General features: G+C 38.9%; 1 protein-coding gene across 1 annotated transcript; it reads left to right on the plus strand.

Moving 5' to 3' along the window:
• Positions 1 to 9,381: 9,381 nt before the first annotated feature.
• LOC139742047 (uncharacterized) lies at positions 9,382 to 10,852 on the plus strand. Its single transcript, XM_071652607.1, has one exon. The coding sequence runs from the start codon at positions 9,404 to 9,406 to the stop codon at positions 10,799 to 10,801; it is 1,398 nt and encodes a 465-aa protein (XP_071508708.1). The 5' UTR covers positions 9,382 to 9,403; the 3' UTR covers positions 10,802 to 10,852.
• Positions 10,853 to 15,785: the final 4,933 nt, after the last annotated feature.

Consider the following 15,785-nt stretch of genomic DNA (forward strand, 5'->3'; position numbering starts at 1 on the left):
TGGTGAGAGCGTGTGGCTCTGGATGTGCTGATGCATGCTGTATTTCGATATAATTATGGTGATACAGTGCAGTATACACATACATACTATCGTGTTTTGGCAATTTGTCTTGCATACAGTACTTAGTGCACTGCAAATCAGTAAAAAGCAGTAACGGGCGCCTGGTACACAGACGATATCAATGGAACCGACTGTTCGCGGAAACTACGAGAATCGATTGTAGCGGGCACACTTGCTCGGCGCTCGGGCGGATAACCCCAAAGTAGCAGTTTTCTGCGCCTGGCGGGAGGCGCAGTTTTCTGCGCCTGTGCCTGACTGTTATGTCCTTTAAATGAGAGTTGATGAGTGTAACGTTATCAATGGTTATACCTTGAAACCTTTTAAGCAAATCTTAAATACATTGTCCGTAATTATGATTGTTTGTTCTGCAATTTTGTTTGCTTTTGATATGATAGAAACGTAATAGGTATGATATCCAACTTTACCTTCCGCTGTATCGTTTTATATTTAAATTATTTGAATTATCGACAAGTGTCCACACGCAGTGAGTATGCATTTTATTTAATCTCGGTGAGAGTTTATTGGGTCTTTCTCGTGTTTCACCGAGTTGAGAAAGGAAGACATCAAACCTATTGCCATACACCAGGGTGTATGACAGGTAAATATAACCGCAAAGGATTATACGTGCCACAGATGATTTGGAAAAAAAAAGTTTCATTCGCAGACTGCTTAATCCCATACAGTACATTAATTTGATAGCGTGTCTACAGCAAGACGCCAGAATCTATGTGGCTATTATCATTATCTGCAGGAGGTGTCAAGTCAATGTAGATATTTGTTTGTTTAGTTACAAAATACTAGTATCTTTTCCGTCAGGTGCAATGTAATCATAATTGTTAACGAAAGTTAAAGATGCTTTCCTCGAATCATTGATCAATTCGTGCTTATCGCCTTCACATTATTCCTGCCAACGATACACTGTAACCCCTTGTGATTGCATCCAAAGCATTAAAAAAAAAAATGACCCATGCATGTCGGCATAGAAATAGATTTTCGTGATTTGATGGTGCATCTTTTCATCATTAAAAAATATTTATCATCAGAATTTAAGGAAATATAGAGTAAGAAATTATCTCTCATTGAAGTCCTGCGTTGTTCATCTATAATATTGTTTTAGTAGCAGGACTGCCAAAAGCCTCTCAATCCCTATTATTTGTGACTGGTTCTTAAATTGGCAGCTCAGGTGAAAAGATTACAGTTTCTGTATCTCTCGTGGTCGGCAAATGTTTGTAAATTCTGTCTGGTCTTGTGCAGATTGAAAAGAATCTCACCAGTTCCGTCTAAGCCGGGGTCTAAGCTCTCTTCAATTTGAGATATACCGTCACATTCAAAGATGTCAGTAATTAGGAGGAAGTGAATTAAAGAAAAAAGAATCTGCAGTGAAATTACCTAAGGATTAGACAGGTTAAAGGATGACTGGCTCTATTCGGATTTTGTGATATGTAATATGTCGCCCATGCATTGCGGTCCTTACATTCATTACCAATGAGATTTCGCTGCCTGAAAGCACGGTGTTATCTTGACAGACATGGCAACGGCTGCTACAGCCAAGAAACTCTTATGCTGTCTTGGATTTGTCTATTTTTGTGACTTACTATTGCAGTGTTCTACTGTCATCCCTCCTGCCAGTACTTTGCTAAATTTCACAAATCGTGCGAGTTTAACTCGTGTATTAAACGTCTTTTCTATAATTATTCACGAAAGGAAATTTGAATTGTAATCAACCAGTCTGACTATGAAATCCAGATTACAGATACAGGTCACCTATTTAATGAACATCTTTTGCTAAAAATAGCCGGGCAGTTGCACTTGCCCATGCATGGTCAGTTTATCATAATCACAATTGTGACGTCGAAGACGTCGGTATTGTTGCTCGGCAACTGCAAAAGGAATCTTTGTTATTGACAAGGTTACACTGGCGTCAAGTTGAAAGCTTTTTGAGGTCTACTGTAAGCCAGCGTTATGGTTATGTTCATCGTATCGTAATCTCGTAATAAAAAACAAATGTAGGTCATCACGGAAAAGCCTCTCGTAGAAGCTGAAGCTCTCATATTTCATCCACGTATAATCCCCAATAATTTTGCTTCTCTCTTTTTTCTCACTCCCTCCCTCTCCTCTCCTCTCCTCTCTCTCTCTCTCTCTCTCTTTAGATCTCTCTCTCTCTCTCTCTCTCTGTTTCTCTCCCTCTCTTATGTCGTGTCTGGTGGTTCTCTGGTATTCTTATCTATATGCTATCGACATTCGTGCCTGTATAGACTTGAAGGCAGGACTTCTCTCTTGGTTTCGCAGTAAATAATAATGAGAAAATGCAGAATTTGGTAACTATAGAAACGATCAGTTTTAAACAGAGCGCATGAGTGTGTGTACGTGTCTACATTTCTGTGTGTGTGCATGTGTGTGCGTTTGTTTTTGTGTGTTCGAGTGTAATAATGTTTTACCACGATGTCATGTTTTACGAGTTGCCATATAGACTGTCATAGCGATGATAGGTGTATAATAGAGATCCGGTACGAGAGGGGGTAACCAATGTATTATTGCTAAACAATATCCGCAGAATATTGTTTGGTTTTCATATTTATTCTTTTCGTATGCAACCTTTTTTGAGAAAGAGAGCGAGAGAAAAGCAAACACAAAAAAGAGCCGTGGGTGATTTATCTCTCAATAATGAGGTAATTATGCTGACAGCACACTGTCTATGTCAATCACAATATTTGCCTTATTGGTATGTAGGCCTACATTTAGCTCGCGGTCATAAGAACAGGCTAAAAATATCCATATCTATAATATAGGTATCGTTGGTAACTTGATATGATGACCTATGCATCTTGTAGTCACGAGCGATGCCATCGTGTGATTTGTTCGTTTATGGAGCACCGAAATGATAAGCACATAAAACGGAATACTGTAGTCATAGCAATCATTGTTGCATATTCCAGTTGGAAGATAGAGATATAAACAGGGAGTTCATGTAGAAACTTTCCAATATCTAATCTGGTTGAAAAGATAAGGTTATTGATAGCATAAGGCCATGAAACGATGTTGTGGTTCTGGAAATGATTTCCATATCTTATACATGCGAGCAAGCAAGTTCATCGTGTTACTGGCAGGTTCCATGACATTTGCTCCTGCGACAATTGCTCCCCTGATATATCTGCACGCGAAACATAATATATCATTCATAGGAGCAATATAATTGTCAAATTCTACCCGCAAACATAACCCTAATACTAATCCTCGCATCAAACTATAAACCTAAAACCTTATCACTAACACTCACCCTTACCCTAACCCTGAGTCCTTGAGAAAATAAGACCGGAGCAACTGTCGGAGGTACAAATTCTTTGTCACCGCATTTTTAGAGCGTCAACTTCTAATTTTTGTACATGGTTAGGTATAAAATATATCATACACGTATATCATGTATTATGTATTCTGATGTGAACAGATTGTGAGATGTAGACATGTCAAAGCCGTGAGAGGTCATTCTTGTGACAGAACCACAACATCTGCTCTCTGGGGTAAACTTCACTCAAGCTATGAGGAAAGTTCTTTAAGAAAAATGGGGAAGTGGTATCGATTGTAATATCGATTGCAATGACCCTTACTCCGAATTTCGGCCCGAAGATAAGACGCATATTGAGACGAAGTGGCTTTGAGCTGAAAATAATCTTGATTGACCATCCCTCGTGATGGTTCACAGATATGACAGAATGCATAGTTTCGCTCATTCGGGTAAGCTTGTCTCCCCCTTCCCCTCTATCTATTTTTCTCTGTGAAAAGAAAATATGAAGAAAAACGACGTGAGTGTCGAGCAAGAGCAAGATATCAATAGTTGAACTATAGGGTAACTCTCAGCTTCCGTTTATTCGATTAACAGAACTGTTGCACCATGCATGACGATTATACTCCTGGCCCTATAGCACGGGTTGTGGGTTCGATACCAATACACGTTGCTCGCATTTCTGAACTTCCTCATCTTTAATATAATGACAATAACAAATCGGTTCCATTTGAAACAGGCTGGTGTACAGCATGATAGATACCTCGCTATATGTAGGGTATCGTATGAGAAGCTAGATTTCAAGGGAAGAATGAGGAAGTGGATCGATGATGCAAAAAGTCGTTAAAAAAGGCTTGTCTCATACAATTCAATTTATCACTATCAACCACGATGGGCTATGCCAAGTATCAGTGTATTTGCTAATAAATACAAACAAAGGGGAGTTCGACAGATGCAACTATGAACAATGATAATTTATTGGACAACGCGAAATATTTTCTTTTCAGCACAAGCTCGTCTATAAGGAACAGACATTAGCAATAAGAAAGAATGAAAAGAATAAGACCGAACAACAAACGTAAAAACAAGAACGAAAATGAAATCTTAATGAAAACATGCCACATAACAGTAGGCCTATAGATGTATAAGCCGTCATTGGTTTGTGCGGTGTAGCAACACATGTAATACCGTATTATTGTTTAACGCCAGTTTAAATTCAGACGAATTGGATGGTGAGTGTCCTATCAATATCTGACATGTATGCATGTAAAGAAAGTAATTTGCCTGATGGTGTACTGTTAGTATAATTCATTCAGCCAAGTTTGATCTCAACGACAAATATTGTTATCTGTTGATGTCACGCACAGTTTGTAACTGCATTAATCTTAATAATACTCCCCTCCACAACATACGAAAAGTACAAAGCGGAAATGGATGATGACGTAACATAAGTTGATTAAGGATAGCAAGAGAAAATAAGCAATGACGCACGTGGATCTTCCAGGAACGTAATACTCTCCATGGCAAAAAAAAAAAAGAAAAAGAAAAGAAAAAAAAAAAGAATAATCTGAACAGATGTTATAAGTCTTACTCGACATGATTCTATAGACTCATGCAGTCTGTGAAGTAATGCTAGCCTTAATATTCCCATATTCAAAAGATGACAAGAAACGGAAGTGGGTTACTTGCAGACATGACCAAACCAAATCCTCCTCATCACTGAAGGCTATTCTGTCAATCATTCTTAACAATGGAAACCAAGTGTCTTCAGTCACGTCCATTCTGTGATAAGTCTTTCGTTGCAAGGATTTCCGAAGCGACCAGTATACTCAAGCCTTTATTGAGCCTCGTAACATAATTAGACGTAATCCGTGTATCTCCATACGCCCCTTTCCTTGAGCCAATTGTATTTCAGTCACGTCTGTGTAAGGAATCGGGTTATCCACTCGTAAGAACAAAAAGAAGAGGTTGGATCAATCCTCCCGGATATTAGGAGAACAATGCAGGGGCGTCTTAATGAGTCTATTCAGAGTTAGATTAAGTAATTATGTGGGATTTTTTTTTAGTAGGGCTGTTGGTATCGTAGTAGAAAAAAAAAGAGTATTGGTGAACACCTGGCACAAATGAGTGAAGAAAAATCAAAACTCTATACCATGGCCCATAAACGTCAATCTTTCGTCAGCAACAAGTAATGTGTAACAAGTCAGGGCAATTGGAGCTTCTTGAACAGCTCAGAAAGCATCCAAAGAGAGAAAGAGAGAGAAAAGCATTGTACTCATCACGCGTTCACAGACTAAGCTGTTGTCGTTTTACCATTATGAGGTGAAGGAATCACGATGCCTGTGAATATACATAAAGATGATAACTTTCCCTTCCAACTTTGAGGGCAATTCCGGACCAGTTAAAAGTTAATTTGAAAGAAAGTGTATAATTTTACAAGTACAACAATGAAAATGTCATCAATGGTATTAATAAGCATCGGAAAATTTTAATATGAAAAATATGACACAATGCATCAATACTAATAGAACCCACCAGTGAAAGCATGAGGAAAATCGGACAATCCGTTCAAAAATTATGAATTTTCAAGTTTCAGTGTCGTCATCACTGGATGAGAAGACTACAAGAGGTTGTCATGTCACGTGTGTGGAACAATTATAAAGAAAATGATAGAAAAAAACTTTTATATTTCACTCTTCTCGCATGATAAAAGAGGACTCGACTTGTCTCCTTCAGAAAGCAGGGGAATAATATTACCCTAATATAATTATATCAGTGACAAGTAAAGGGAATGTGCATTTGAAATTCTCTTTATATTTCCTTATAATCGTTCTATGCATGTGACAGCACAAGATGTAGCAGTCTTCTCATCCGGCAGTAATAGCGCAGAAACATCAAAAAATTCAAGACTATTGAGTGGATTGTCATATTTTCCTCAAACTCTCACTGATGTGTCCTACTGATATTGCTGCATTCATTCAATTCACATGTATACTATAAGGTAAAAACTTTTCCTTTAACTCTTCCCTCTCTCGGTTCCCCTTCGTAGATTTAGACCTTTTTTTTTCGCGTGACAATTTCTCTTTATTCCCCCCCCCCCCCTTATAGGCCTAATCGTTCTACGCATGTGGCATATGAGGTAGTCTTCTCATCCGGGAGTGACAGCGCAGAAACATTAGAAATTCATAACTTTTGAATGGATTGTCATAATATTTTCCTTAAACTCAAACTCTCACTGATGTGATTTCCTATCATTACTGCATTCACTCAATACACATGTATATGAAGGTGCACTTGTCCTTTAAAGATTACCAGACAAAGTAGCATGCAATTTGACTGAAAAAGAGTGAAAGAGATATTGTGTGTTTGTATGTATCTTGCCTCGTATCGCGTTCCGCTAGTTACTTGATAATGAGTTTGCAACTGGGGAATACGAGAAGTGCCCTAGATAATAATAATGGAGGCATAATTGTAACTTGCATCATATTAATTGCTGATTGTTTAATTTGCTAATGGTTTCCTATAAGCGTGTCCAGAAAGTGATAGAAGACATCTTACAAAAATTGATGAGATTAAATAGCGTTTTTCATTCACAAATTAATTGAAAAGTTAAAGATATAGCTCTCTGGGTCTTCCTCGCCACATCAACGTGGGCGTCATCGGATCTTTGCCTCAGCTGGTGGCGGGGTGCAGCCGCCGGGAGTACCCTTGACACTCCTGTATGCCCTACTTAGCATGACAATACCAAAGGGGACAATGGGCGACATAGGAGGGTATGAATACATGGTGGTTAGTACACTGGTTGTCCGTGTGTACGAACAATCCAAACCCTCGCTCGAGGCTCTAGCGAAATTGCAAGTATTGACTTTTTGAACCGTGTTACCAATTTGCCGTCCGTAGTTACCAAACAGAGATCAAATGCTTCCAATAAGCGTTATCCATGATCGATGATCTCACTGAGACACTCTCTCCCACTGCGTCCAAACATGTAACATTTCCATTTAATGCGAACTATGTCTCCTTGATTGTTTGGATAGGGACATTTCGGAGACATATACTTCTGTATAATACTTCTGTATAATGACGAAAATAACGAAAACACTATAAATCATGGCAACAGTGATGATTTAATGACGGCGCTTTATCATTGGCAATACAGGTGAGGTTACTCCTTTTATTTGATTTGATTTGATTTGATTTGATTTGATTTATTTATTCTCTGTATGCCATTTTTTTTTCAAATACATCAACTTTCTGCAATTTCATTAACAAAGTACAAAATACCGGTAGTATACTTTATACAATTTTCATCATTTTCATCAATTATGCAATACATCTGTAGTATAATTACATGAGTAATATGTTAATAATTTGCATACAGAACGATTGCCAATAATAAGCACAACGCTTGACTGTTTGGCAACCGATAACAAATAACATTATAGTGAAGAAAAACAAGAGGGTCCAACATGATGCTCGTGGAATAAGGGTTAGGGAGAGAGAGAGAGAGAGAGAGAGAGAGAGAGAGAGAAGAAGAAGAAGAAGAAGAAAGGAAGGGGAGGAGATGCTAAAAACCTCCGGATACTAGTCTCGCCAGATCAACTCGACATACCTCTATACCTAGACACATACATTCATGCACATACTGTATTTATACTAATAAATTACAGTGATGTATTCACATAATAAGTGTTGCTTTTGTCTTGTAAAAGTTACATTGAATGAGAAAGAGAGAAAAAGAATGATACTGATTTAATTAAAAAAAAGTAAAACGAAACGATACCAAAGAGAAAATACCATCGACATATAAAAATGCATTTTGTCAAGGATAATAATTCATTCCTTCTTCTAAAAAAAGACAAGAATTGACAAACAGCAGATGTCAAATGAGCTGTATGCCTACATGAGGCCAACAATGAGGTGCTGGTTAACCCTTTCTGCGCCAGTGACTTTGGACTGTGTGTAATACACTATGGGATTTTCTGTGCTAGCCGACACACACAGAACAAGGCAGGTTAAAGGTAGAACAAACAATTTGCAATCATGTCCTGTCGATTACAACTGCCTTAGAAGAGGAACCTAAACAAGGTCAGAAGTGGAAGGGGAAACAAAAACAAAACACAAGCCTATACAAAAAGTATATGATTATAGCATCGACCTAGCCATAACAAATGATAACCGTTTTTCATATTCCTCGTCAACCATAGTATTATCCATCAGGCCCATTCGGGAATCTTAATTGAGTTCTTAAATCGCAAAGAAGAAAATGTCCCTTTTCTTTCTTACTTTTTTTCGTCACTGAACCATATGTATTTTGTCGGAACTTCCAAGGCTAAAAGCTTGTCATTGCTTCCCGAGTGAGCACAGAATGAATGAACATAACAGTCTCAATAACGGCTTTTTCTTGGTAGAAGCAGCGTAAGTGCAGTGCATTTGAAAGCGAATCATAGAATGTGTTATGTTCAAGACTTCAGTAGAATAGATGACGTAGTTATGAGTAAGCTTGTTTGCGCATGCACATGCAGAGGAACTACCATTCCCGTGTGCGTAAATAAGATCTGTTAGACTGCAATATTAGCATTCAGGTGGTATCCGTGATATGGTGAGAATGACATCATTGCATGCAGCAGACCTCGCGATCACCCTTGTTTATTAGAATAATCTTATCGATGAATCCCTATGCCTCTTGCAAATTGGCAATTAAACATTAGCATCGTGAACCCACCGCCTTTCACTTGCTACTAGTCGCATACCATCCCCATGTGGTACTCAATAACTACGGCACAACAATAGCTGCATTAGACCGTCGTTTCTCGCTGCCTTAGAAATCAAACGAAAGGTGGTATTGTGTGCCTTTACTCAGTGTTGAGATAATGCGCCTACGCTCTCTGACAGGCTCCCTTGAACACGCGCGGAAAAACACAGCCTCAGTTTTGCCGATCATCTCAGTAGCAAATGGATGCCAGCCATGACAAGTCGTGGAATTGATACGGTTTAAGTTTACCGAGGGCAGTACCTGTGGATTTTTATCGTGCTAGAAAATATTACATTGCCGGAGGCGAAATGGCGTTCTGGAAGAGGCGGAGCAGGAATTTTGAGCCCGTGTCTCCCCAGACCCGATACATGGTGACTTATCTTGGACACGAGGAGATGTCGGGGAAGGTGGGATTGGATAATACTCTAAAGCCCGTTGACGACTTGTTCCGCCAGTTTAAGACTAATAAGTCTAAATCGCCAGGCAGGATGCAAATCGAGGTCGTGAATAACGGCATCAGAGTTCAGCCTATGGATGCTGGGGTGTCTACGCTGTTTGTCGGTTCGCCATATCTCAACTCAGAAGGTACTGACATCTTCTTCCCGATTCACAAACTTTCATTCGGCGCCGCGGACCCATTCCATACGAGAGTGTTTTGCTTTGTGTCACGCAACGATAGCCCGTCCCAGAGCAGCCACTGGGACTGTCACGCTGTTCTCTGTGACTCGACGGCCATGGCGAAAAATCTTACTCTCTATCTGGTGAAAGCGTTCCAAAGAATCGGGGATTCCAAAGACAATCCACTTGTGTCTGGCCGTAGAAGCAAAAAGACTACGACCGTTCACATCCTGCGTGAGCGTGGGACTTCGGAGTACCAGCTGAGCAAAAAGAAAGGTAAACGACCTCCTGTTTCCACTATCAGAGTCACTCTCAACGTCGAAAGCAAAACAGAACAGTTTAGTAGCAAACAACTCGAAGAAAATAAAACGATAGCAGACATCCTGGCCAAACAACAGAGTATGGAAGTCGATGTAAGCAGAGGTGATGTGGAACGGACAAGACGCGACGTTAAAGACAATGGTAACACCATCGTTCTCGCAGGTCATTCCGACAAGGAGAACGAAGGCGAGGACGAATTAGCCGACGATGGTGACGAAATGCCGCAGGAAATAGAGGTGACAGTTGCGATGAACCCTGAAATGAGTTCCCCGCCGGAGTCGCCCCGCAAATCCCCGCGTACGGGTGAGACAACGAGCAGTGGGGAGGAAAACGACGTGCAGTTCGTTGATGATGTGCAAACATCCACGGACGGTAAGACTTCGCCGCAGGCGATGATCACGACGATGAGTCCTCCTGACACGCCCGGCTATCTATCCTCGGAAGACAAAGACAAAACGAGTGCGTTTTCTGACGTGTCATCCACTTCTAATTCTCGTGTTGAGACTAGGAATGTTGTTGACACGGACACGAGTAGGACATTATCGACATCATCACCCACACAAAAAGAGGAAGATTCATCCCCGCCAAGTGCTCCGAGGAGAACATCTCCGTCTCCCCCAAACTCATCACCTACCGCATCCCAAAGGACCACAGACGTTAAGGCATCCACGTGTGATTCGTCGACGGATGCCAAAAATACTGAGAAGAAAGCCAAACGCGAGAAAAAGTCAGTGCGTTTCAGTGAAAGTCCCGAGCTTATAGGATGAAAGGTTATTTGCGATTTCTTTTATGATGTGCTTTTTGATGTACACTAGTAGGGTGGCAATTATTTTTGGATTGATGGAGTGTGGCAGTGTTTGGAAGCAAAGCAGCAATAAGATTTGAAGTCTGGAAAAAATCTTAACGTGTGTGAGCCTGAAAGGAATGAAGGTCTTCTACGGAGATATGATACGGGCATTGGAACAAACAAACGTACATTGTAGGCCTATAGCTGTACAAACAGATAACAAGACGCAATGTTCAACATGGATATGAATCTTGGTGAAATCTGGAACAGGGTTGACTACTGATTGACGATATAACCTGTATTTTCCACCTAGATTTGCCAACTGTGACGACAAAGAAGTGCATATATTAAGTGCACGCATTGAATGCCAAACCGCAGTACGAAAATTGTCTCATGATATTATTTCCTATATTGTGCAAACTAAAACACGTATGTAATGTTCTTATTTTGATTACTTCATGCTTGTATCCTATGTTCAATATTGTCCCATTTACAAATGTACTGCTTTACTTCAACTAAGCTTTACTTCAACACTATCTACTCTTCCTCGAACTACTTGGAATACGTTTTACGCCTGTAGTTACAAATCATTTTTCATATGAATTCATTTCATATTGTACCCGTCATTGGTCCTCGAGAATTATGCTACATTTAAAACATATCCTTAATGAGCATCTACAGTGTACGGTATTTTTCATCATTTCACAAAGGCATCATTTACAAGTCCCCTAAAATTGCAGCTCCATTGGGTCTTACATCCGAAAAAAAATTCATGCACTTTGATGCGCTCTTGCATAAAAAAATCTGCTGATATGAACCCCCAGGTAACCGAAATTTTAATGGTAACAACGTCCGGAAAAGGGGTCGTCGGAGCAACGCCTGTCAAATTTACAGAAGTAAATAAAGATAGCTATACATTTTTACCTGATACTGTATGTGCTTAAACTAAAAATTTATCAATCCCAATACAAGGAAATAGACTGCAATGAAAAAAAAAAAGATGGTACGAGATGTATGGTTGTATTTCTGCAGGGATCATAGCGAAAATTGCCAGAGTAATGTGATAAATTGGATCTATAGCAAGTAATATTCAGTCGCATTTGGTGAAATGAAAGAAAGTTTCCCTATATCATTTCTGAGTGTATTTTTTCTTAAATTGAAATCCAAATCATGTGTGCACACAGCCAGATAGTAATTAATCTGTGACTGGTTGTTGTGTGTGTACTGTCATGAACTTTTGCATGTTATTTTTGATCAGCCTGTAATGTGATGTTTAAAATCATGTCAGTACATTTTGTATGTATGTCAAGATATTGTAAATGTAAATTTTATATTTGAATGGATTACACTGATTATGTATAAGAGACGTCGAATTAAACTCTTCTTACACAAAAAGATCGAATCTGCTTTGATCTGTAACGTTTCTAGGGAAGAAAGTAGAACTTTCGTTATAGATTTCAGATCGATTGAAAGCATGTCAGACCCTGTTAACTACTCGAGCTCATGCTCATTATTACCTGTTTTAACGCTCGAACATGAGTACGACTAAAACATGCGAGCTGCATACAATGTAATTATTATCTCTTGATAATATATACATGTATATATATATATACACACACACACACACACACACACACACACATATATATATATATATATATATATATATATATATATATACAGTATATATGTATACGTATACATTGTATGTACAGACTATACTGTATGTATGTATGTATGCATGTATGTATGTATGTACAATGTATATGAAGAGTTTGATTGCAAAAGAGTTACACCTGTAACTTGCTGTTAATTTGAGACATTTGCCATTAAAGCTGCTAAAAGACCCCCAAATAGAGTGAGAAAATATGGGATATTCTTAACCATCACTCCAAGAATATTCCTTGTTACGTAACAATTATGCTATCACTGGAAATGATTTCTTTTGTTTCACTGGATAATGGAATCACTTAGAAATTGAAAAAAAAAACAGCGCTTACATGTAACTCATTTTTGAGATCAAACGGTTTCACATATCATATACAGTTGTGCATGTTAAACTGCATGGGGATGTATTATACATTTACAGCTGTATGTACATGTACAAATGTGTATCATGATTATATATATATATACGATGTACAATGTATGTGTGTGTGTGTATGTGTGTGTGAGTGTATGTATGTACATGTATGTACAATATATATGTATAAATTTATCTTGTGTACATTTTGCACTGCGCAAAGACATGAACAAGATCTTCCTTCCACAGAACCACACACTAGGGCCCCATTTTATTAAAGATGCAAGTATAGCAACTCTTGCCGGAATGACAATTTCCCATAGCAACAGCAAATCAGAGAGCTGCATTCTTGTCATAACCATGGCAATTGCCTTTCCAGCAAGAGTTGCTATCATAGCATTTCTTTAATGAAATGGGGCCCAGATTTTTAGCCCATTCTTTTCTTATTGTTACGTTTTGTCCCCGCGAGATGCACTACCTTAGATCCCGCTGATTGTGTAGTGACAAGGCACAATGGTCTAACTATAGACGCGTAGGATGTATGAGTCATGCCCATCCGTACGTTTTGAATGAAATTCATGTTTATCACAAAGTTCAAGGACACCGAGACAGGGGTGTGTTGCTATGAAGTTCTTCTAAAGTTGAAAGCAGAAGACTTTGTGTTGATCTCAATCCCTTTTCGCATCTTAATGTCCCTCGCTTTCCAGCGCTTACCACGCCGCCACACCTATACAGGAAGCAAGTCAAACTTTATCCCAAAAAGGAAGGGAAAAAAAAAATGCCCTGACTGCATGTTCAAGCAACAAAGGGGACTTTTTATACCCTCGGCTTTGTTCCGTTTAAAGTAAACGGACCGCGCTGTGAGAATTCCGGATCTATAGGCACATTTCGTAGGCAGGTTAATCGATAATCTGGAGCATTCTCATGAGCTTAAAGGATTTTCAACCTTTTCTTTCTTCATTTCTGTACGCCCTTAATAAGTTTTGATCGTTTAGTTTCGGGTTTGTTCGCTACTTATAGGGTCTTTATTGTTTGTTCACATTCAATGTTGATGCTTGACCAATGTCTCGTCTATACCAGTCTTCCAACGAAGCTATCTGTGATATAGTGTATGCCAGACAAATCCTGTGAAAATTAAGTTGTGTCAATGAATGCAGACATTGTTTATGCCGCATTGTACCTGTGTGCTGTAGATGGTTCGCGCGAAGTGATAAACTAAACCCAAACAAGACATCTCGATCGTCGCTGGTAGATGCCAAAATCTTCATTAGTATCTTTCATCTTGTTTTTTTTTGTCATTGTTTCGTCGTGTTAAACACGAGATTCTATCATTATATTGAGATTACATATAGTGTGCGTTTGTGCTATATTAGATGCGTACACACATATATTGCATTATCATATACACACAAGATTATGATATAATCATGTGTGTATATAGATGTACAACATATTATACATACGATGTACATAAGACTGTATTTTCGACTTTGCTTTAGTGTTTCATAACCAGTTTGAGCATTACCGATAAGTTGGTTCAAATCCTGGCTAGGCTGAAGGGTTAAGATACCAAGGAAATTTTTCAATTTTATATCCCTTTTCTTCGGTCATGTTGGTAACCATATTAGACTTTCCTTTGCTCCCATTCCTCCTGTAGATCCTCGTTCCTCTTCTGTGCATTTAGTGAGCACCATGTTGTCCTATGAACTCTGCATACATGTAGGTAAAGTGAAAATTTGTGTTGGTAATTAACGCTTGCTCGAAGAATGCTGAGTGTACACATAGATAAACGATGACGTACAACTTGTAAAGCAGATATGCTTAATTAGGCTCATGTCATCGTCTTGCTAAGTATCTAAAACTTGAAAAGACCGTCCGACAAGCAATACACGACACGGAATTCCTTTGCTGGAAGTAAAGGATATACTAAGACATTCTATTCAGAGCGAGAGAACAATATCGACATCAAAGTGTATGTGGATGGACACAATCTGTCCCTGCTCCGTGTAATTAATTATAACCAAAGCAATCTTCATGGTAGATTGTAAAACACACACGCAAACACCTTTTTTCTTCTTCTGTGTTAATAACCACTTAACTCAAAGAAGGCTCACAACATATCCCCTAGTTTCGTAATTGATGCTCCATCTTTAAAGAAGTATTATGAGATCATCAGCGTACAAAAAACACAAACACAAACAGACACACACACACACACACACACACACACACACACACACACACACGCACACGCACACACTCGCATACAATCACCACTACACGGTAACACACGGACCTGAAGCTGGCCAGTGCTCATTATATTGATTGCCAAACACACACACAAATTGATGCGTTCCATGCGTGTATTAATTTTATTTGTTCACTTCATGTCCTTGGGTCAGGAAACAATTAATCACAAGGTTTTGACCAGACTTGATGATGATTATATACCAATTAATTAGCAATGAGTTTATTTATTCAAAACAACGCAACTGGATACCAGTTGAATCGTCGACCATCCAAAAACCTATCAAGGAAATGGATTACAACGTGGACAAACAAACAGAAATCTGAATAAAAATCAGTCTGAAGTTTAACTGTCACAGTTTGTTTCGATAACCACATAACACATCGGCGTGCCTCAATATTCAATTGAATATAATTCATTATTATGGTATATATACGTCACAACTCTATACTGTATACTTAGTAGATACTGCACCTACTTGTACGCAATAACTTACAACTGGGGAGAGGATTGAGCATTATTATGATTCATATTGATCACATTATATTTGTATTTTTTTGATATCTCAAAAGACATAATATAGTTGATGACAGTGCCTTTAACACATCGAGACAATAATAGCTATACAATGCACAGTGACTATGTGGTTGCGCCCTTCCCTCAAATCCCCCGCACACCTTCGTCCCGTCA

Source organism: Diadema antillarum, unplaced genomic scaffold, assembly GCF_040938485.1.
Source record: "Diadema antillarum isolate AM-2024a unplaced genomic scaffold, OU_Dant_1.0 scf00000032, whole genome shotgun sequence".
Classification (NCBI taxonomy): Eukaryota; Metazoa; Echinodermata; class Echinoidea; order Diadematoida; family Diadematidae; genus Diadema; species Diadema antillarum.